Here is a 24,470-nt window from a genome sequence, read left to right as displayed (position 1 = left end):
TTCCCCCACCTCACCCTAGATCCAAACTTCCAGCTCAGCACTGTCTCCATAACTTGTCCTACCTGCCTATCTTCTTTTCCCACCTATCCACTCCACCCTCCTCCCTGACCTATCACCTTCATCCACTCACCTATTGTACTCTATGCTACTTTCTCCCCACCCCAACCCTCCTCTAGCTTATCTCTCCACACTTCAGGCTCTCTGCCTGTATTCCTGATGAAGGGCTTTTGCCCGAAACGTCGATTTCGCTGCTCCTTGGATGCTGCCTGAACTGCTGCACTCTTCCAGCACCACTAATCCAGAATCTGGTTTCCAGCATCTGCAATCATTGTTTTTACCTAGATTGCGTTCCCTAGTCTGGCCTACATGTGATTCCAGACCCACTGCAATGTGCTTAATGCTTAACTGCTCTCTGGACAATTAGGGATGGGTAATAAATGATGGCATGTATTACATCCCATGAATGAATCAATATAGTATTGACCCCATGCTCCAATCATCATGTTTAATAGCTTCATCTTTCTTGACATAACAATATTTTTGACCTTACTGTGTTGTTTGCTGTTAAAACAAAGTCTGTGGTCAATGGTTCAAATCCCAAATAATTAATCAATTAATTAAGCTGGAATCAAAAATGAGCCACTGTAATGGTGACCATGAAACTACCATTAGTTGCCATAAAACAAACCACCTGGTGCCCTGATGCCCCTTAAGGAAGGAGTTCAGGCCTCCTTGTCTGCGCTGGCATACATGTGACTCCAGACCTGTAACAAGTGGTTTACTCTTAACAGCCTCTGAAATGGCCGAGCAAAACACCCCGTTCAGTTCAGTTTGCTCATCAGTTAGGGACAGGCAACAAGTACCGGTCTGGCCAACAACGCCACATCCCATGAAAGAGTAAGTAACACAAAATTGAACAACCACCTACTACTGAATTTGCCTCAATGTTTAGAAACATAGAAAATATGAATAGGCCATTCAGCCCTTTCCAACCTACTCTGTCATTCAAAATGATCATCCAACTCAGTATCCTGTTTCTGTTTTCTGATTTTTGATTTCCTTTAGTCCTAAAAAATATATCTAACTCTTTCTTAAAAGCATTCTTAGGGCAGCGCAGTGACTCAGTGATTAGCACTGCTGCTTCACAGCGCCAGGGACCTGGGTTCGATTCCAGCCTCGGGTGACTGTGTGGAGTTTGCACATTCTCCCCGTGTCTGTGTGGATTTCCTCCGGCTGTTCTAGTTTTCTCCCACAGTCCAAAGATGTGCAGGTTAGGTAAATTACCCATAGTGTTCAGGGATGTATAGGCTAGGTGTATTAGTCAGGGGTAAATATAGGGGAATGGTTCTGGGAGAGTTACTCTTCGGATGATCCGTGTGGACTTGTTGGGCCGAAGGGCCTGTTTCCACACTGTAGGGATTCTAACTCTAAAGTTCATTGACTGTTGCGTCTTTAGTCGCTTTCTGTGGCAGAGAATTCCACAGGCTCACCACCTTCTAGGTGAAGAAACATGAGAGGCATGGATAGGGTAAATAGACAAAGTCTTTCCCCTGGGGTGGGGAGTTAAGAACTAGAGGGCATAGGTTTAGGGTGAGAGGGGAAAGATATAAAAGGGACCTAAGGGACAGCTTTTTCATGCAAAGGGTGGTACGTGTATGGAATGAGCTGCCAGATGAAGTGGTGGAGGCTGGTACAAATACAACATGTAAAAGGCACCTGGATGGGTATATGAATAGGAAGGATTTAGAGGGATATGGGCCAAGTGCTGGCAAGTGGGACTAGATTAATTTAGGATATCTGGTCCGCGTGGATGAGTTGGACCGAAAGGTCTTTTTCCGTGCTGTACATCTCTACGATTCTGAGAAATCTCATTCCTAAGTTTGTGCCTGCCCCGGTTTCCTCTCTATGCTACACTTTTTAAAAAAACCTTCACCATGAAACTTAAATCCTATATAATGGTTGGAACACTATTCAAAATGCTGAGACCAGTATCCTAGTACTTCTTTCACATTCCTGAAATTTGAAATGCACCTACCATTTTTAGTATGGTAATGTGCAGTCACCAAATTTGACATGACATTTCAATTGCGGAGGGACAGTGACATGATAGTAAAGTCACCAAACAGAACCATAGGCTATACTATTTGGATCGTGCGTTCAAAGTCCACCTTACCAACTGATGAAACTCAAATTCAATTCATACAAAATCTGGAACTGAGACTTAGTTGTCCTGGTCCCTATTACTGAGACTCTCACTGACTTTCATTTTTAAAAGGTCTGGTTCATTAATATTCCTTTAAAAACTTTTCTTTTGAGATGAAACAAACGGCTGTTGTATCTATTCAATGGGTCACAAAGAGCCTCAACACCCAACTTTTAAGCTGGACATTCTTAATGATTGGCTATCCAAGTTGCTTTATAGCTTTTCAACTGAGACTTTACCAAAAATAACATCTCCGATGGAACCACAGTTCCTGGAAGTGTTCGGCTAAAGGGATCAATTGCAGTTAATAGCAAGAAAGGCTGGAAACAAGATGTTCGACATTGTTTTTCTCAGCTGGATGGTGACGCGCAATACTGCCAACATGGGGGTGGTGGATGGAATTGAGAGAATGCCATTTGCAATCAGCTGACTGAGCTGAGGCTGCCAGCATTTAAACGATACTAACTGGAATACATTTCTAATGTTCTCAGGATGTACTTGTGTAATAGTTTGGCAGAACAACTCAGATGCTAAAAATAAAGTGGAAAGTCTTGAGGGAGTGGTGTTATCTGCTGATCTTTTGCCTTCATAACAGTCAGGCATGGTACCACGACTGCTTTTAAGACAGGGCTAGTAGAAAGGACTCAGGGAATGGTTCAGGGAACATGTCTGGTCCATACGTACCAACCAACCCCACCTTCCTGTCACCATCCATTTCAACTCCCCCGATGACATGTCCATTCTGGGCCTCTCCATCACCTACAGGCCACCCGCAAATTGGAGGAACAACACCTCATCTTCTGCCTCAGAAGCCTACAACCACATGGCCTCAACATTGACTTCACCAGTTTCCAAATCTCCCCACCCCACTCCTGGTCCAACCCACTGACTCGGCTCTGCCCTCTTGACCTGACTGACTGTTCATCTTCCTTCCCACCTATCCACTCCACACTTCCCACCGGCCTATCACAATCACCTCCTACCTTCGCCCACCTATTGCCATTCCACCTACTTCCTCCCCAGCGCACACCCCTCCCCCCCCCCATTTGTGTCTCAGCCCCCTTTCCCTCTCCTCATTCCTGATGAAGAGCTTATGCCCAAAATGTTAACTCTTACTCCTCAGATGCTGCCTGACCTGCTATGCTTTCTCCAGCGCCACATTCTATTGGCTCTGACTTCTCCAGCATCTGCAGTCCTCACTATCTCCTAGTCTAAAGGACATGTGATGTAGAAACAAGTACAGAAGAAACAAAATCAGAAATTGCTGGAAAAACTCAGCAGGTCCAGCTGCATCTGTGGAGAGAACAGCAAACGTTTGGTGTCCAGTGACCCTTCTTCAAAACACTCACAGAAGGCACACTTTGCATATTCTAAGGACGAGAAGCTTGAGTAGGCCATTCAGCCTATCACTCCTGCTCCGCCATTCAATAAGTTCATGGCTGATAGAGTCATATTGCATGAAAACATTCCCTCCAGAACAATTTCTGGATTAGTGGTGCTGGAAGAGCACAGCAGTTCAGGTAGCTTCTGATGAAGGGCTTTTGCCCGAAACGTCGATTTCGAAGCTCCTTGGATGCTGCCTGAACTGCTGTGCTCTTCCAGCACCACTAATCCAGAATCTGGTTTCCAGCATCGGCAGTCATTGTTTTTACCCCTTCAGAACAATTTGTCAATGCTGAACAGGTTTCCCGAACTAAACTAGTCCCATTTGCCTACGTTTGGGCCTCCAAATCTGTCTAAATGTCTTTTAAATGTTTTAACTGTACCCACAGCTACCCTTCCTCTGACAGTTCATTTCACATACGAACCACCGTCTGTGTGAAAAAGTAATCCCGCAGATCCCTTTTAAATCTTTCTCCTCTAGTCTTAAAAATGTTGTCTATTTTTGAATTCCCTTACCATACGGAAAAGACCTTTACTATTCCCCTTATCTATGTCTTTCATGTTTTTATAAATCTCCACAAGGTCACCCCTCAGCTTCTGATACTCCAGTGAAAATAGTCCCAGCCTCTCCATATAACTCAAACCTTCCAGTCCTGGTAACCTCTTTCTGAATGCTCTCCAATTCAATATCCTTCCTCCAGCAGGGTACACAGTATTCCAAAACTGGCCTCTCCAATATCCTGTACAACCTCAACAGGACATCCCAACTCCTATTCAATGGTCTGATCAATGAAGGTAAGTGTGCTAAATGCCTTCTAGATCTCATCTCAACCTCAACTCCACTTTCCTGCCCCATTCTTTATAACACATCAACCTGCCTCTAATTAAATAATGTACCTCCTCAAATTTATTCAGTGGTGTAATGTCAAATGCACTCTGGCGTAATGAATTCCACAGATTCATGACCCTGTCAGAGAAGCAATTCCTGCTTATCCATATTTTAAATCATCATCATAGAATCCCTACAGTGTGGAAACAGGACCTTTGTCTGCCACCCTTTAGCCTAAATCCTCACATCCTGAAAACTCTTGCAAGTATAGGCTTAAAATGCTCAATCTCTCCTCATACAACAAGCTTTTCATCTCTGCAATTAATCTTGCGACTTTCCACTGACTTGCCTCAAAATCAATGACATCTTTTCTCAAGTAAGATCAAAACTCTACACAATACTCCAGCTGTGATCTCACCAATACCTTATGCAGTTGCAGCAACATTTCCCTAATCTTCTACTGCATTCCTTTAGCAATAAATGTCAAAATTCCATTTGCCTTCCTTATTACCTCCTGTACCTATATACTAGCTTTCTGTGATGCATGCACAAAGATACTCAGATCCCTCTGCACTGAAGCTGTCTGAAATTTCCCTCCACTTACATATGTTGCCTTTCTATTCTGAGCAAAATGAATAACCTCACATTTATCCACATTAAACTCCACCTTCCAAATTTTAGCGCATTCACCTCACCCATCCATTTATAATTTTGTTTTTATTTGAGTAAAAACAAGGACTGCAGATGCTGGAAACCAGATTCTAGATTAGAGTGGTGCTGGAAAAGCATAGCAGGTCAGGCAGCATCCGAGGAGCAGGAAAAATTGATGTTTCGGGCAAAAGCCCTTCATTGCAGCTTAACTCTCCGATCTATTTTAGTGTCATCTGCAAATTTGGCTTTAGTATATTCTATCTGTGCATCTAAGTCACTAACATAGATTTCAAACAATTGGAGCCCAAGGACTGAACTGGGTGGCTAGTTGCATTTGCCCACCATTTATCCCACCTCTCTGCTGTCTGGTGGGCCAATCCTCTATCCAAGCAAACGTATTACCCCTACCTCTGCGTAACTGTTATTGGGTTTCTGGTTCCTTTTCGAAAACATAGCATTGACTGATTCTTACCTCCATGAAAGAACAAATATATTGGCATAAAGAGTCATCGGTTGCGAAGTAGATTTGTGAGACTTTCTTCCTAACAACAAGTGATGTGGAGTGGGTGGAGGGGTCGGAAACCATCAGCCAGGCTACTGGGAGAATTCTTCTTCTTCATTGAACAGTTGTGGAATTTTTACAATCACCTGCAGAGATATGTACATCAGGAATTCTCAGGCAATTTTCCATTGATGCATTTCATCACTAAGAGTGCCTATGATGCTGCAATATAAAATAGTTTCCATGAAAACCTATCCTTCACTTAGTCACATCAACCCAATGACCCCAGATGGAGATGATTTCACCCTCAAAATACAACCTAAAATCCTTTAATCATATATAATTTAAATCAATCTGAATTATTCAGTTACAGGAAACCAGTGATTCTTGCATGTTGTAAGATTGTCAGTAATAACATTGGCCAATAGCCATCAAAAGAAGTGGGTCTGTTTAGTCAGCATGTTAATGAAACATCTGCCCATAAAATCTCTGAGAGCAATGCCTGCTTGTAAAGGTGACCTTCAATGAGATGCCGCACAATATTCATTCTCTGATTTGATACAATTTATTGTAGTCATGTGTGCCTTATTACAGTGTAAAGTTTTGTTTTGCAAGCAGTATAGGCAGATCAAAGCAAACAAGGACCTACAGATCATAGGGTGCTTAGTCAGAGCAAGGAATACAAGGCTACACTGCACAAGAGAGCACAAAACAAGAGCAACATTAACCCCAAATGTTGTTGATCTGGTTAGAGTTCATTCAGCAGTCTAATAACGGCAGGGAAGAAGCTCTTGAACCTGTTGGTGCATGTGATGAAGCTTTTGTATTTTCTGCCTGACGGAAAAGGTTGGAGGAGAGCATTACCAGGGTAGGATGGGTCTTTGATAATGTTACTTGCCTTTCTGCAGCGAGAAGTGTAAGTGGAGTCGATGTTGGGAGGTTGGCTTCCGTGATGTTCTGGGCTGTACACACAACTTTCTTATGGCCCTGGGCAGAGCAGTTGACATACCAGGCTGATGTGCAGTTTGTTTTCCACAGCACATCTGTAAGTTACTGCTGCTTTCCCAATGGGACTGAGTACCGAGGTCAAAGACGAACTAATGTGTAGTTGAGCTACTGCTTGAATGTTTGTTCCCTCATCCTCCTGGACAAGGATATTTACAGAATCCTAAACACTCACCATGAACACAGAACAGACAGCTGCATTATTGACTCCCTTTCATGATGACTGCTTTTGCATTGGTCAGCTAATTCATTTGAGCAACTCAATAACAGGCAGGCGTCCACACTGTATCTGCCATTTGTACTTATATCACTGTCACCCCCACCCTCTGAAGCTGTCCGTTACTCACAAACCACAGCCATGTTCTCATTTCATATTGCCACCAGTCATTCAGACAAGAGTCTTCAGATGGTGAAATACTTACACTTACAGATATTTTTAATCAATATGTTCAGACACATCGCTGGACTGGGTGGTACTTGAAGCAGAGTCTTCTGGTCTGAGGTAGAAACACAGCTACTGTGTGACAAGAGATTTGCATTTGTGAACTGAATTGAATTAGGTTTATAGACCATAGAACCTTCAGTGTAGAAACAAGCCATTCGGTCCATCAAGTCCACAGGGACCCTCCAAAGATCTTCCCACCCAGACCCATCCACATTCCCTTACCCTATCCCTGCATTTCCCATGGCTAATGCACCTAAACCTATACATCCTTGGACAATTTAGAATGGCCAATCCATCTAAATTGCATATCTTTGGACTGTGGGAGCAAACCCCACACAAACACAGGGAAAATGTGCAAACTCCACAAGTCAGTCGCCTGAGGCTGGAATTGAACCTGGGTCCCTGGAGCTGTGAGACATCAGAACTAACCAGTGCTACCTTATTCGTGTCACACGCTCTCACATGAGTACAGTGGAGTTTACAAGTCACCATTTACAGCACCATCTTAGGCACAAAAGGTACATATCCTAGAGTACACATTAGAAAAAAAACAGAAAATAAAGAAATAAAAAGTCCAATATTACAGACCTTCAAAAGTACAAAATCACAGTAATAAATTAGAAAAATGAAGAGATTAAGAAGTCACAATAACAGTGCCTTTTGCATTTTTAAGATGCTCCAAGATCTTCAAGGTCTATTAAATGATTTTTTTCTCTCTTCCCAACAGTCCTCAGCAGCCCTAACTTATCAAATGGCACCCAGTTGCGAGCGGAGGAATTGAATCTTCCACTTTCTGTCACTGTAACCAATCTAACCGGCCTGTGGGAAGCTACAAACATGAGCACAGAGTTTTATTTGACATGACAGGTGGCCAGCACATTCACACTATGTTAGAGGGTTAGCCATAATGAAGATTTATGAGCAGTTGTTGTGTATGTAGAATCCTTCTTCACGTGACATTCCTTGCAGGCTGATTCATCTCCTCTACTGGAAGTGAGGAACTGGCCCCGTGTTACTAATATAAACTAGGCTTCATGTTCAGGAACACCTGAGAGTAACCTCCATGTAACACACAGTTGCTGATTCTGAATTCACTGCAGCCTGCACAGACACCTTTGCAGTTGCCTGCAGTGAGCAGCCATACTGGAGAATTAACAGAATGTGCTGAATTCCAACTTTTAAAGAGTGAAACTGTATCCACTATCAAAATATGCTTCATTCTTACCATTCTGATGTGACATTTTAATTTAAACAGAAGTGTTCAAATTATGACAAATTGAAACAAAATGTTTCTGCTTTAATGTTCTGAGCAGTGGAACTTAATCATAATGAGGGGTGTACAGACTGTACTTACTGTGAAAACAAGACCATCTCTCTGTTACTTGTCCTACCTCTCATCAAGGCTGCAGTGACCTCAGCAGATCTACAGGACTCTGGGAAAATTTCTAGTCTGTGATGTATTTGCATATTTGAGACAGGCTACCATTGCTCTCCATGCATCTGGAGGAGGGTAAAATAATAGGCCACAGTTCTCACACACATAGTGAACAAGTTCAGATGGAATGTACTGAGAAGCACCCTTGTACATACATAAACCACTAGAAGCCTTTGCACAATGAGAAAAAGGGGCTTTCGGATAGGAGCTAGTTTGATCATCCAAATCAGAAAATACACCACATCATTCCTCTCCTCACATCCTGCAACCCATCTGCTACTGAAGCCTTCACCTTGCACTTTGTTAGCCCCAAGTTTAACCATCTCCCTATTCCCCTCCCATTTGAGCAGGTGGATTATTTTGTGCTGGATAGTTTGAGGCTGGAGTGTTGATCTGGATAAGTGGAGAGCATGCAAGGCAAACGTGTTGCTGTTGGCCCTTTGTCGGGGCAGTTGACAGGACGGAGGTCACCATGTGAGCCATTGTCACTGCACTACCTGTAACCAATTGTCTGTTTGACTAGCCAGATCAGTGAGGGGTGGTAGTGGCCTATTTGAGTTGCTGGATTGTGCCAGTTTGGTTTCAGGCTGGCTGGAGGCACTGCTGGTTCGGGGGAGTCAGGTCTCCAACAATTTAACTGAGCTGCTACTGGGGTCATGTCGTGTACATAGTCACTTGCTGATAGTGTGTGGAGTGGTTCAAATTGCACAACGATGGGCATTGGTGATGGTTGGGAGCTCAGGAGGAGGTCAAGAAGGATCATCCACTCCGCATTTCTGATACCCTCTCGTAAAGAAGGTTGCAAATACTTTTGTCTACACTTACGAGCCCTCACTGAACCAGCGCCAGTGATCTAGCCTGATGGTGATAGAGGGAGAGAGATAATACAGAGACATGAATTTATAGGTTTCAATGGCTAGACTCATTCTTAAACCTATATCAGAAAGCACCATAGTGGTATTTTCAATGGGAAAGCCAGACTTGATTTCCCATCACAAGGGCCAGAGGGGGACTGGTTAGCTCAGTTGGCCGGACAGCTGGCTTGCAATATAATTACTCCAACAGCAAGGGTTCAATTCCTGCACCATAGAATGCCTATAGTACAGCAAGAGACCATGCGGTCAATCGAGTATCTACCAACCATCCAAAGACCATCTCACCAAGACCCACATCTCCTACCCTATCTCTGTAATCCTGCATTCCCAAGGCTAATCTACTTAGCATGTACATCCCTGGACTCCATAGACAATTTAGCATGGCCAATCTACCTAACCTGCACACCTTTGGACTATGAGGGGAAACCCAGACAGACACAGGGAGAACATGTAAGCTCTGTACACACAGGCACCCAAGGCTGGGACCGAACCCAGGTGCCTGGTGCTGAGAGGCAAGAGTACTGAGCCATTGTGCTGCCCCAAGGTTTGTCCCTCTCAACCTCACCTCTCACTTGAGGCTGGGTGACCCTCACATTAAATCACCACCTCTCTGCCAACGGTCTGAAGGTTCCTGTCCCTACCAGCCTTTCACAAAGTCAGTTCCAGATATTCACCACCTTCTGGTGGAAAACTGGTTATCCTCAAAACTGCCCCAGATCCAAAAGTCTTTCATACGGGGAGACCCTGCATTGCAAACGGGTGCAGTTTGCGAGTAGAGTTTTATAGAAGTTGGAAGATAGCTCAGAACAAACTAAAATAGCTATTCATACATACTGGCAACGGCCATACGTCAGTTCTTTACAATTACAGCCCTGTGCGGGATCGAGCTTGGAAGTGTGAGCATTTGTAAATTGGGCTCCCCCTGCATAGCACCCATCCCGTCTGCCACATTCATCATTTGTAAGAATCACCATTTGCGAGGGTTTTGAAGAATGTAAACCAGCAGGACTTTACTGAAGTTTCTATTCTTCTTAAAAAGGGAGGTGTAATGAAGTTGGACAAGTAACGTCAAGTTTAGAAGGTCCTTAGCTGAATAACAGAGCAGGGACAAGCTTTTTTTTTTAAAAAAAACAAACCTTGCCTTTACGAAGCATTCCACCACATCTGTAAAATATCTCAATCCCTTTCACATAGTGAATTCTGGAATACAATAAATGATTACTCAGGCAAGCACACAAGGCTCACACAAACACGTCACAAATAATGATAAGACGAGATACCAGCAAATCTGATTTAGTTGGTGTAGGTTGAGGGAGAAACATTAGTCAGAAGACTGGCAGAACACTCTGGTTCTAAGTATTACCATGGGGCTATTAAATGTCCACCTGACAACTGAAACAGGCACACTGAGCTAAGTCTCAATCTTTCATCTGAGTGATGCACTTCAGCTGCAACAGTTTCTACACTATATCAGACGGAACAATTGGTTTTCTACATTTGATTCAGAATTCAACAAACACTTCGCATTAAAAGTTACCATCTCATATAAATTTGTATTTGGTTTACAAATTACTTCCCATTTTTCTGTCCCAATACAGTACTCAAAAGTTTGAAAATTTCAATAAGCTCAAATGTCTGGGAGGGCTAGAAAGGAAAAATAAAAGCAGACACGATGCCATAAAACAGCGTTACATGTCAATCAGAATCTTAATCTCTTCAATTCGGCTTTGTTTTATCTCGCGCTGTCTCTTCGTTCCAAAAGCCCCTGCTGCAAGTTCTCGTTTCTTGTTCTGAATCTTGATCATATTTTCCTCCACGGAGTTTTTCACGATGAACTGCACAGAGGTAGACAGACAGACAGTAGGATGAAGTTTAGTGGATGCTGTCAAAAATCTATGACTACAAAACTGCAGTGTCAGGCACGCACCATTTACATTCCTCGTCACGAGCATAATAAGCAAGATTAAATTTAAAAAAAAAGACATGGGAACTTAAGCGGGCCATTCGGCCCATTGAGTCCGTTCCACCAATCAATGTGATCGTGGCTGCTCTGATAATCCTCAACTCCACTTTCCTGCTTTATCTCCATAACCCTCTGTTAGAAATCGATGATGTGGAGGAGCCAGTGTTGGACTGGGGTGTACAAAGTTAAAAATCACAACGCCAGGTTAAGATCTAACAGATTTATTTGGAAGTACAAGCTTTCAGAGTGACACTTCTTCGTCAGGGTGTTTGTGGGGCAGGATCAGTTTTACTAGAAATTCTGCGTCCTATAATCCTGTCCCACTAGCTCCCTGACAAAGGAGCTGTGTTCTGAAAACTTGTAATTCCAAATAAACCTATTGGAGAGTGGTAGGAGAGTGGAGACCTGGTATTGTGTGATTTTTAACCTTAGAAATAGATGTCTATATCTAAATATGTGTCATAACCCAGTCTTGAGATTCACCTGTAGTAAAGAATTCTAAAGACTTACCACTGACTTGTAGGTAAAGAGTTATTCCTCATTTCGGTCTGAAATTGGTGACTCCTTACACCGAGATTATGATCTCTGGTCCTACACTCTCCGACAAAGGGAAACAATCTCTCTGCACTCAGCCTACAAATCTTTTATATTTGAATAGGTCTCCTCCCATTCTTCTAAACACCAATGAGCACAAGCCCAACCGGTTCAACCTCTCTTCGAGAGAAAAACCCTCCATGCCTGGTATTAGCTTAAAACCTTCTCTGGATTACCTCCAGCACCAGTATACCCTTCCTTAGACTGAGGGGCCCAAACCCATTCACTGCATCTCAGTTGTAATCTGACAAGTGCCTTGTACAGAGGAACCTGGATTACCTGCCATTCAATTAACCAAACTTTGGATGATCCGAACAAGACCGCAAGGTCCTGATGCCAGATAACAGTTCGCCAGGCATCGATTAACCGAATGAAATACTCCCTGCCCGTTTCCTTTAGATAATCAGAGGTTCCTCTGTATAGCTTCAGCAAAATCTCCCTCCTTATATTCTCGATTCCTTTTGAAATTAAGGCCAACATTCCATTTGCCGTCCCTATTGCTTACTGGCCTTGGGTGCTAGTTTCTAGTGATTCATGCATTAGGAGCCCCAGTTCTCTTTGTTTCCCAACTTTCTACAGTCTTTCTCCATTTAAATAATATTCAGCTCTTTTATTCTTCTGGTCAAAGTGCACAACCTCACATTTTCCCATATTCCATCTAAGCTTTTGTCCACTCGGTCTATGCTCTCTGCTTTCTTCTTGCCTCACTTGCTGCTCACTCACCCAGTCAGTCAGTCAGAGGAACAGTTGCCTCAAATCTATAGATGTTTTGATTCACCACATTTCTTTCTTTTTTGCTTGTTCTGGTCTGAGCAGGACTAATCTATTTTCAACCCACCCAGGTTTAAATTCATTCTAACCCTTTGCTGACGAGCGGAGCTGAGCTGGGCTTTGCATCATGGAAGCCTAAACCTCTACAGCAGCTTGCACAGCCTGTTTATGTGCCACCTTTAAAAATGTAAAATATCTGAAGCTGCTTCACAGAATTATTTTTGGACAAAATTTGACACCAAACTACGTAAGGAGCTTATGTCCAGTGAAAAAAAAACTGATGAGTCAAAAGGTACATTGTCTGCTCTCCCTGCATCTCACATTCAGTGAGAGACTTTGTACAGAAAAACATGACACTGTTCATCCCTAAGGAAGCTGCCAATAAGGAATCCAGCAGTACCAAGTCCAAATTAACCTGCCTTTATAGCTGGGGATGAAGATTTAATCTGACCATGTTGGCTAGAGTAGGAGTGCTTTCCTGAATCAGCATTTATTGCTCATCCCGGATTGCCCAGAGGACAGATAAGAGTCAGTGGCATTGCTGTGGGTCTGGAGTCACATGTAGGTCAGACCGGGTAAGGATGGCAGTTGCATTGCCTAAAAGGACATCAGCAAACTGGATGGGTTTTTCTGACAATCAACAATGGTTTTGTGGTCATCATTAGACTCTTTAATGCTAGATTCTTTATTGAATTCAAATTCCACATCTGCAATGTTAGGATGTGAACCCAGGCCCCCGGAACATTAGCTGAATTTCTGGGTTAATAGTCTAGCGATAATACCACTAGGCTACTGCCCCCACAAGTTTGTTTACATCATTTGGTTTATGGTATGTTGAGTTGTTAGCTTTTCTCTCATTTTTTTTTGCAGAAAGACATGTCTGTGAAACTGTTTTAAGTTCGAGTTCTGGGATATTCTGGTCTGTATGAGGATAACAGAGAAGGGCAATTAACACTTTTCACTTCAATGGAGCCTTCACATGCAAACTATCAATACTTTTATGAAAATAATTGACAAATAGAGCTGGTTAAACGTTCAGTTTCTACAAATTAATACATAACTTTCTCTTCCTCCTCATTTCCATTTTCTAATTCTTCTCTCCACCTGGTCAATCTTGCCTCCATTCTGATTTTCTCTCCATTAGCTCCAAACCTCTATCACCAACCACTCCTCCTAGAATCTCTCGGTGTTTCGCTCTCCCTAACCCCTCATGGTTTCTCTCTTCCATATGTCTTCTTCTGTTTCTCAGGTGGACATCTTTTACAATATTAAAGCAAATCTAAATGGATATGCCTAACAAGTGACAGAAAATGGATTTTATAAAGACAAAAATGGTGCACAGGGACAATGAGAGATAAATACAAAAGAGGGAACAGGGATGAGTAAATATGTTAAGTGCTGTTTCAGATCTCCAACATCTGCAGTACTTTTGTCTCATTTAAATATTTTCAAATACAATGGCCTGGTGATATTATTGCTAAATGCTAGCTTTCTGTGTTTCGTGCACAAGTGCCCCCAGGTCCCTTTACGTTGCACCTTCTCTCCCAACACCAGGATACCAAAGAATGCTTTGAGACTAAAGCTGCATAGAGATGGAGTGTAATTGAAGACAGTAGTTAAGACTCTACAACAATGCATGTGAAGCTAATTTCACAAATCCCAGTGACTGCATGCAGAGCAGTACAGTCCAATTCTACACAGATAAAGCATGCCGCCTCTATGAATAAATATTTACCAATCAGCTCTTCAGAGCTGTGCTAATGACTTACCTTGGTGATTACAACATCCCTGGTCTGGCCCAGTCTGTGGCATCTGTCAAAGCATTGATCCTCAGCAGCAGGATTCCAGGCCTGACACACAGAAAGGATAGTTACAGCACTGTGGGAATGGCACCTTATTACAGGCATGCACAATACAGTTTGCACAGTAAACAACCAACTTCATTTTAAAAGGTGAAAGGCAGGAGGTGGAGGGGGATTTGAGGAAATCCAGTTCACCCAGAGGGTGCTGGGGGTCTCAAATACACTACCTGGGAGGGCATTTGAAGCAGGTAACCTCACAACCTTGAAAAAGTTCTTGGCTGAACAGCTGAAATGTCATAACACTCAAGGCTATGAGCCTAGTGCTGGAAAGTGAGACCCGTATAGATTTAGCTTCGCCTTGGCTCAATAGGCAGATAGGCCTCTTCTCTACTGTACCATTCTATAAATGTCACAAGGCCACACCTGCACCACGTGAACACGACCACAAGCCACAGAACACCAACTCTGCCCCGTCATCTGTCAAACCCAACAACATCCTCAGCTTATAAAAGAAAATTCACCCAAAAGTCCCCTGTAAACAAGACACAGAAACTGAGTGCGAACAGTACATTCAGAAGTGACCGTGGACATCCAGTTTACTCTCAACTGCCTAAACTGAACTGGTGGAAGTCAGATTTTAATCATTGTGTTTTTCCCCCTCTTTAGTGTCACTGCTACTGGGATTTTGTCACTTTACAAATCTTATCAGTCATTCATGTGAAGAGGATTTCCTGTCTACGTGACCAGTATCACTCTGTTAACAGTCATTCAAGTGGAGAGTACAGTAACATGGGGTTTGCCTACCTATGAAAATAAAGTCAGGCGATTGGTCATTGGTTTAAAAAGTCTCAGATTTCTATGCTGTTAAGACAAACTGCATTAAGCACCACCTTTTACTGATGATTTGATGTAGGAGATCTGGGAAAAGGAACGCAAGTTTTATAGTGGGACGAGTGGGAGTTTGGATGTTAAATAATAAAACGACAGGAGTAGGCCCTGCAGACCATTGAGCCTGCTACCCCCAGTTCACTTAGACCATGACCGATCATTAAACCTCAATGCCCCTTTCCTACTATACACAGTCATGGAAAAACGAAAATGCTAGTATTTTGGAAGCAAGGGATCAAAATAAGCTGGAGGACTCTACTTCGTCCGAATCCATCTTGGGGAAAAAATGGCAATCCGTTTTCCCAGATTCATTCTGTCACCTCCCCTCCTTGATAAAGGAAGGTTTAGAAATGGGTACGTTCGCTAATGATTGCACAACGTTCATTCTCGACTCCTCGGAACTTGAAGCATTTCAAAAGTTCAAATCCAAGAAGATCTGGAGGCTTAGGCTGACAAGTGACAAGAAACCATTCACACAAAAACCAGAAAGTGCAGCTCCAATAACACTCAAGAAGCTTGACACCATCCAGGACAAAGCAGCCCGCTTATTGGCACCACATCCACAAACATCCACCCCCACTACCACTAAAGCTCAGAAGCAACAGTGCGTACTATCTACAAGATGCACTGCAGAAATTCACCAAAGATCATCAGGCAGCACCTTCCAAACCCACGACCACTTCCACCTAGAAGGACAAGGGCAGCAGATACATGAGAACTCCACCAACTTCAAGTTCCCCTCCAAGCCACTCACCATCTGGACTTCGAAATATATCGCCATTCCTTCACTGTTGCTGGGTCAAAATCCTGGAATTCCCTCCCTGATGGCATTGTGGGTCAACCCACAGCAGGTGGACTGCAGCAGCCCTATGAAGGCAGCCCACCCCCCCACCTTCTCAAGGGCAACGAGGGACGGGCAATAAATGCTGGCCCAGCCAGTGATGCCCACATCCCAGAAGACAATTAAACAGTTAATTCAGGAGGTGTAGTTATATGTGATTTCTAATGTTTTAACAAATGGAATCCATGTAATTTCTAGTCCAGGGAGAGAAAGGTGGATCTGGAACATTCCACAACACTGCCTTTATTTTCGGATGACTTAAATCAGAATACAATGTGCATTCAACACAGATTCTTCACAAACAGAAAAAGTGGCAGCAATGGCTGCAAAAGCTCTTCACATTAAGGTCACGAGGTTCTGCATCAATACTCACAGGGTCCATGAGGAATACACGAGACGCTGCCGTCAAATTCAAACCAACTCCACCAGCTTTCAGCGACAGCAGCATGACAGTCGGAGAGCCTGGCTCACTGCTCTGGAAGGACTCAATGGCATTTATCCGCCGTTTCTGGGGCATTGAGCCATCCAGGCGCGTAAATGCAAAGCCTTCTTGTCTACAAAACAAAAACCAAAGCAGAACCGCACTGTAGGCAGATTTTCTCTCAGAGCACGGGTCAAAGATGACAAAGGACAGCCCCCCCATTTCATTCGTGGCTTCCTAGCTTTTGCTGATAGCACAGAATTTATATGTAAAGGTCAATCTGTAAACAATCAGCTTTACCAGATTTTTTAAAAAATGTAGGGAACTATTAATGCATCCTTTATGCTGAAGGATTATCTACCAGCAACATAGTGAAACTTGACCCAAAGTCTAACAATCACCGAGTTCTGAATCAACACCCAAACTAGCACTGCCATGCTGATCAAAGTACATGCTTCAGAGTTACCCATTTTTGAGTTGACTGCAGCAAGACAGTTATCAGCTTGCCCTTACAGCCCATCTGTGCAGACTGACTGAATCTCCTCCCTTTAGCATGTAGGAAATAGCACAAGCCTAGGAGGGTTGGCTCACTGCTCAGCACTAGATTAGAGTGGTGCTGGAAAAGCACAGCAGGTCAGGCAGCATCCGAGGATCAGGAAAATCAATGTGTCGGGCAATAGCCCTACATCATTCTTGAAGAAGGACTATTGCCCGATACATTGATTTTCCTGCTCCTCGGATGCTGTGCTTTTCCAGCACCACTCTAATCTTGACTCTGATTCCTAGCATCTGCAGTCCTCACTTTTGCCTCACTGCTTAGCACTGTTAAAGGAATGGTTAGCATTGCTGCCTCACAGCACCAGCAATCCAGGTTCAATTCCAGCTCGGGTGACTATCTGTGAGGAGTTTCCAATTCTCCCATGTCTGTGTGGGTTTCTGCCAGGTACTCCAATTTCCTTTCACAGTCCAAAACATGCAGGTTGACCGTGATAAATTGCCCCATAATGTTCAGAGATGTGCAGACTAAGTGAGTTAACGACAATCAACGTGGGGTTATGGGGATAAAGCGGGATGTGCTTCGGAGGGTTGGTGCACACTCAATGGGCCAAATGGCCTTTATCTGCACTGTAGGGATTCTACGATTCTAAGTAACAGTCATTAATTTTAGCGAGTGGGAAAAGATTTGGCAAATGGAGGACAATGTGGGCAAGTGTGAATTTGTCTATTTTGGCAGAAAGGGAAAAAAAGGCTTATTATCCTAATAGGGAGATGTTGCAGAGCTCTGAGACGCTGAGAGATCGGAGTGCCCTAGTGCATGAACTAGTGCGGAAGGTTAGTATGCAGGTACAGCCAGTAATCAAGAAAGCTCAGAATGCCACTTTTTTTTATTGCAAGGGGAATCAAATGCAAGAGTTAGGCTTCATTGGTGAGACCATGTTTGGAGTACTGTGTACAGCAGCGGTCACTGTACTGACTAAAGTGAAACAGTTCAGGGAAGGTTTACTAAAGAGAGCAGATTGTCTAATAAGGAAAGGCTGTCCAAGTTACACCTGGATTCTACGGAGTTTAGAAGAGTCAGAGGTAACTTCATAAGATCCCGAGAGGTCTTGCCGGGTGGATGTGGAAAAAAAAGTTACCTCTTGTGGAACAATTTAGAACTTGGGCATCATAGTTTAAAAATAAGAGGTTGTCCATTTAAGACAGGTTAGGATTACCTCTCAGAAGGTCAAGAGTCTTTAGAATTTCCTTGCTCCAAATGCAGTGGATACAGAATCTTTAAATATTTTTAAGGCAGAGTTTGATAGATTGTTGATCACCGAGGGGGTAAAAATTATCAGGGGTATGCAGGAACATACAGTCGAGGTTAAAATCAGATCAGCCACGATCTTATTGTATGTTGGAGCAGGATGGAAGGGCCAAATGGCTTGGTTTTGTTCAGTTGTTTGTTTGTACACTAACTGTCCATGAGCAGGTTGGAGAAACCCTGGTTATTTTCCCCTCCACTCACCAACTGAGGCAAAGCTGCTCCAAAACTAAATCGCACACACCACAGTTCATACCTGATGTTGAATCTGTCCCGTGGTATCCACAAGTCCGATTCAGCATGATAAACTCTGGCACAGTTACCAAGTGGTTTCAACAGACTATTCCAGGAGTGCTTGATACCACAGCTACTGTATTTGCATTGTGGAGCCAACCCCTCTACACGGATTCCTAAAGTGTGTTCAACCTAATGCTACAAAATCCCATGGTATCATTCCTAGCACCTGGAGGAGGGAGGCTCTGAAAGCTTGCGTTTTCAAATGAACATGTTGGACCATAAACCTGGTGTCATGTGACTTTTGACCTCATGTACTTCATCCGTGCCAGCTCCTAGTTAAGTTTCAACATCGTTGCAGCTTACACTCGAATGCTAAAACAGTGTCAGCTCCCAGCTTCTCACATTCACTCTGAAGCTGGACACAGGTTTAATCTAGAGCAGGGCTTCCCCAAGTATTGAGAGATTGGCTGAAATAAAGGGTTGCGAGCTCCAATACAGAAATGGCCAGCACAGAGCTCAGACTGCGAACAGCTGCCAGCCACCTTTAAATCCAGAGTTAAAAAAATCACAACACCAGGTTATAGTCCAACAGGTTTATTTGGAAGCACTAGCTTTCACAGCACTGTTCCTTCATCAGGCTACTAATGGGGCAGGATCATACGACACAGGATCTATAGCAAAAGATCACAGTGTCATGCAATTAAGATGATATACTGAACAAACCTAGATTGCTGTGAAGTCTTTCATCTTTTAGATTGGGTTGCAGGTTCCGGTTCATTAATACGCAAAACCCAAAACATCTTTTAAGTCACATTCTCAAAATAACTTAAGGCTTTATTAAAAAAAAAGGTAACATCTCAGCTCAGAAAATGTATTAAAGAAAGTGACTTAAAGGAGAACAAAAGGGAGAACTAGTCATTTGGATACAGAACTGGCTCAAAGGTAGAAGACAGAGGGTGGTGGTGGAGGGTTGTCTTTCAGACTGGAGGCCTGTGACCAGTGGAGTGCCACTAAGATCGGTGCTGGGTCCACTACTTTTCATCAGTTATATAAATGATTTGGATGCAAGCATAAGAGGTACAGTTAGTAAGTTTGCAGATGACACCAAAATTGGAGGTGTAGTGAACAGCAAAGAAGGTTACCTCAGATTACAACAGGATCTTGACCAGGTGGGCCATTGGGCTGAGACGTGGCAGATGGAGTTTAATTCAGATAAATGAGAGGTGCTGCATTTTGGGAAAACAAAACTTAGCTGTACTTATATGCTTAATGGTAAGGTCCTAGGGAATGTTGCTGAACAAAGGGACCTTGGAGTGCAGGTTCATAGCTCCTTGAAAGTGGAGTCACAGGTAGATAGGATAGTGAAGGCAGCGTTTGTTATGCTTTCCTTTATTGGTCAGAGTATTGAGGAGTTGGGACGTAATGTTGTGGCTGTACAGGACATTGGTTAGGCCACTGTTGGAATATTGCGTGCAATTCTAGTCTCCTTCCTATCGGAAAGATGTTGTGAAACTTGAAAGGTTCAGAAAAGATTTACAAAGATGTTGCCAGGGTTGAAGGATTTGAGCTCTAGGGACAGTTGAATAGTCTAGGGCTGTTTTCCCTGGAGTGTCGGAGGTTGAGGGGTGACAGTATAGAGGTTTATAAAATCATGAGGGGCATGGATAGGATAAATAGACAAAGTCTTTTTGTCGGTGTGGGAGAGTCCAGAACTAGAGGGCATAGATTTAGAGTGAGAGGGGAAAGATATAAAAGGGACCTAAGGGGCAACCTTTTCATGCAGAGGGTGGTACGTGTATGGATTGAGCTGCCAGAGGAAGTGGTGGAGGCTGGTACAATTGCAACATTTAAAAAGGCATCTGGATGGGTATATGAATAGGAAGGGTTTGGAGGGATAAGGGCTGGGTGCTGGCAGGTGGGACGAGATTGGGTTGGGATACCTGATCAGGATAGACGGATTGGAACGAAGGGTCTGTCTCCATGCTGTACGGCTCTATGACTCTTAAAATTAGATTAGATTAGATTAGATTACAGTGTGGAAACAGGCCCTTCGGCCCAACAAGTCCACACCGACCCGCCGAAGCGAAACCCACCCATACCCCTACATTTACCCCTTACCTAACACTATGGGCAATTTAGTATGGCCAATTCACCTGACCCTGCACATCTTTGGACTGTGGGAGGAAACCGGAGCACCCGGAGGAAACCCACGCAGACACGGGGAGAACGTGCAAACTCCACACAGTCAGTCGCCTGAGGCGGGAATTGAACCCGGGTCTCTGGCGCTGTGAGGCAGCAGTGCTAACCACTGTGCCACCGTGCCGCCCACTAAGTTCAGTGATTTACATATTAAATGAACCGAAACCTGCAACCCATTCTAAAAGATGAAAGACTTAACAACAATCTAGGTTTGTTCAATACAGGGCGATCCCCATATCTGCAGAATTGTTTTCCACGGTTTGTTACCTGCAGTTCACCACAGCCCGAACATATTATAAGGAACCTTTCAGAACCAAGGACTGGGGGTTGCTGGGAAGGTAAATTTCCCATCATGCCACACTAGTTACCTGCTGAAGGAGCAGCGCTCTGAAGACTTGTGCTTCCAAATAAATCTACTGGACTATAACCTGGTGTTGTGATTTTTAACTATGTCCATGCAGTCAATCACCAGTTCCTCCACATCACAACCTTTAAATCCGTGCACTGCATTTGCGAATAAAGTAGTGGGTGTGGACTAACTGGCTAATCACGGAGGTTCAGTTCCTGCTCACAGCAGCATCCATCCCCTCCATTCCCCCCGCCTACCACCCCTACACTCCCCTCTAACCCACCTCTTTTTCCAAACCATCTCCTCTCACCCTTCCCTCCCACCCTAACCCCTTTCAGTAGCATCCACCTTCCCTGAAAGCAACATCTAACCCCCTTCCCTCCCCCTCCCTTCAAAGCAGGCATTCCTGAGCGCAACCTTCTGAAACTCCCAGTTACGAGGTATGTGTTCCTTATTTAAAAGACGCTAAAGTCTAAACAGCTCCTTCCCCCAACCAGCTCTCTGCCCTACTGTCGCAGGCCATCACTTGCCCCCTCCCACCCTCCTAATCCCCCCGCCTCTGTGGGCAGGGCCCATTTTCAAACCTCAAAACGAGGTAGCTTTGGGAAACTGGTTGGGAGGCAGTGCACTGAGAAATTTATCGTTAAAAGCGGACACTAACGTGGGTTGCATTTGGTCGAGTCACTCAAGTCTTCAGTGAAATTAAAACAAAACAAATCTCTATTGTACGCGACTCAGCATCCAACTACACTCCCCGAAAATGTGTGGAACCAAAGGCAACAAGCAAGTTATCCGGGAGTGTACAATGATGATCCCAGTTGCTTTTGGTGTGTATCATGCTTCAGAACACAGCCCTACATGAAAAAAAAGCTACTCGTAAAACAATCACAAAGACATTGCTGCTGGGCAAGCAATATTTAATTGCCAGGTACGTAAATGTTCATATCCCAATAGCTGAGAGGGCTCACTTATACCAAACAGGCAGTTCAAGATAGCAGCTCATCACCACCTCCTCATGGGCAACTAAAGATCGAGAGTTCCCCTTTCACCACTTTTCATTCTGGGTGCCAGGCCGTTTACTCTCTTTACTCAGGGAGAGTGGTAAGGGCGTGGAATGCCCTGCCTGCCAATGTAATTAACGCAGCCGCATTGGTGAGATTTAAACAGTCCTTTGATAAGTACATGGATGATAATGGGATGGTGTAGGGGGATGGGCTTAGATTAGTTCACAGGTCGGGGCAACATCGAGGGCTGAAGGGCCTGCTTTGCGCTGTATTGTTCGATGTACATTGCATCTGTTATATAACATTTTGATCTTTTGCTATAAATTCTGTGTCCTACAATTCTGCCCCACTCGCTGCCTGGGAGGAGCAGCGCTCTGAAAGATTGAACTTTAAAATAAACCTGTTGGACTATAACCTAGTGTCATGTGATTTTTAACTTTGTTTACTATTTGGGATTTTTATTTCTCAATGAGCTGCAAAGAACTAGTGACCTTCCTCTCCTATAAAGGACCAACCATTGGCTTTTCACAAGTAGCAGGTATTTTTTCCCAAACACTTCCAAAAAAACATTTATTAAAACTGCAGTACTCATGATGAATCAGTGCCAGGCTTCCTGACCTCCCACTGTAACAATACCAGCTGCTTCAATTCAAGGAAACACAAGAAAAGAAATATGAAACAGGTCTGTACCTACCGGAGTGGTGTTTCTATAAGAGTTAGAAAAGCTGTGAACTGAGACACTACTAAACTCTTGACGGTGGGATCCTGCTTTCGAAGCTCGATCAAGGAATGCATCAGGGCATCGACCTGTCATGACACACCGTAACATTATATAGGTCAGTATCAGTAGCTGGCTGACATGCGTTCCGAAAGATTTACAGGCTATGTGGCACAGTGCAGCACTTCCTTTTAATTGCCACATATCTAAACGATCATATCCCAACAGCTCTGTGGGTTTATTCACACCAAATAGGCTGCAGCAGTTCAAGATGTCAGCTCATCACCACCTCCCCCTGGGCAACTACAGATTGACAATAAATGCTGACCCAGCCAGTGATGCCCATGCCCATGAACTAGCTAAAACAAAATGGCACCCAAAGGTTCCATTCTCCTCTACTTTTACTGTGATCAATGTACTGCTTGCAATGGCTTGACTTCCTGCCCCTACACCACTACCCCTGGTATCCCTCAAACAGCCCTCCTTGACCCCTCATGATTTCTCATCCATGTGCTACCCCTCAGTGATATCTAAAAACACAGTAGAATTTCCAAATGTACACTGATGGCACCCAGCTCTACCTCATCACCATGTGTCTCAACTCCCTCGCCATTTTAAACAGGTCAGACATCTGGTAGTGGAAGAGGAAACATCTAGAAGGAAACATTTCTGACTAAATATTGGGAAGGCCAAAGCCGATGTCCTTGGACACACTGGAAACTCTGTTCCCCAGCTTCTGAGGCCGTTCCTCTGTGGTAACAATTTGAGGCTGAACCAGACTGTTGCCGCCCAGGTGCCATGTTTGATCTCAGGGTGATCCGCTGATACATCGCCATGATGTCACAAAGACCACCTATTGGTAGCTTGGCTCAATTCCTCCTCTGCTTCCTCAAACACTTATCTCCCCCTTTTTATTTAAAAAAAAGCCTCTAAATTTAATTAATCCAAGACAATCTTAGCTGGTCTCCCACAGTCAACCCGCTAGGCTTCAGGTCAACTAGAACTCCATTGTTTGTGGTCTCAATCTCACCAAGTCCTGCTTACCCATTGCCTTACCAACCTCCACTGCTTCCTGCTCAAGCAACGCCTCAAGTTTAAAAACAGCTCAGCCTTACTTTCAGATTTTTTCAAACTTGCGATCCTTCTCTCCTCCGGCTCAATAAACCTTCAAGTTATTTGTACTTATTTAACTTTGGCCTTTTCAGCATCCCTGTTTTCAATCACTCCTTGATTTGGAGATGCCGGTGTTGGACTGGGGTGTACCAAATTAAACATCACACAACTGAAAATGTGTGCTGGAAAAGCGCAGCAGGTCAGGCAGCATCCAAGGAACAGGAGAATCGACGTTCAGGAATGAGGAAAGTGTGTCCAGCAGGCTAAGATAAAAGGTAGGGAGGAGGGACTTGGGGGAGGAGCGTAGGAAATGCGATAGGTGGAAGGAGGTTAAGGTGAGGGTGATAAGATGAGGGTGATAAGCCGGAGTGGGGTGGGGGCGGAGAGGTCAGGAAGAAGATTGCAAGTTAGGAAGGTGGTGCTGAGTTCGAGGGTTGG

At 43.9% G+C, this 24,470-nt stretch overlaps 1 protein-coding gene across 3 annotated transcripts in view; it reads right to left on the bottom strand.

Moving 5' to 3' along the window:
• Window positions 1-7,476: 7,476 nt before the first annotated feature.
• hltf (helicase-like transcription factor) overlaps window positions 7,477-24,470 on the bottom strand; it is a 76,335-nt gene continuing 59,341 nt past the window's right edge. For all 3 annotated transcript variants that reach the window (XM_043702687.1, XM_043702689.1, XM_043702688.1), the window contains exons 22-25: window positions 22,896-23,008; window positions 16,561-16,741; window positions 14,426-14,506; window positions 7,477-11,163 (exon numbers count right to left, since the gene is read on the bottom strand). In XM_043702687.1, coding sequence (XP_043558622.1) covers window positions 11,017-11,163; window positions 14,426-14,506; window positions 16,561-16,741; window positions 22,896-23,008 — 522 coding nt within the window. In that variant the 3' untranslated portion in view covers window positions 7,477-11,016. The remainder of the gene's footprint in view (window positions 11,164-14,425; window positions 14,507-16,560; window positions 16,742-22,895; window positions 23,009-24,470) is intronic.

Source organism: Chiloscyllium plagiosum, chromosome 13 (genome assembly GCF_004010195.1).
Source record: "Chiloscyllium plagiosum isolate BGI_BamShark_2017 chromosome 13, ASM401019v2, whole genome shotgun sequence".
Taxonomy (NCBI): domain Eukaryota; kingdom Metazoa; phylum Chordata; class Chondrichthyes; order Orectolobiformes; family Hemiscylliidae; genus Chiloscyllium; species Chiloscyllium plagiosum.
The sequence above is the reverse complement of the archived record's forward strand: the minus strand, read 5'-3'. Positions and strand labels throughout refer to the sequence as shown.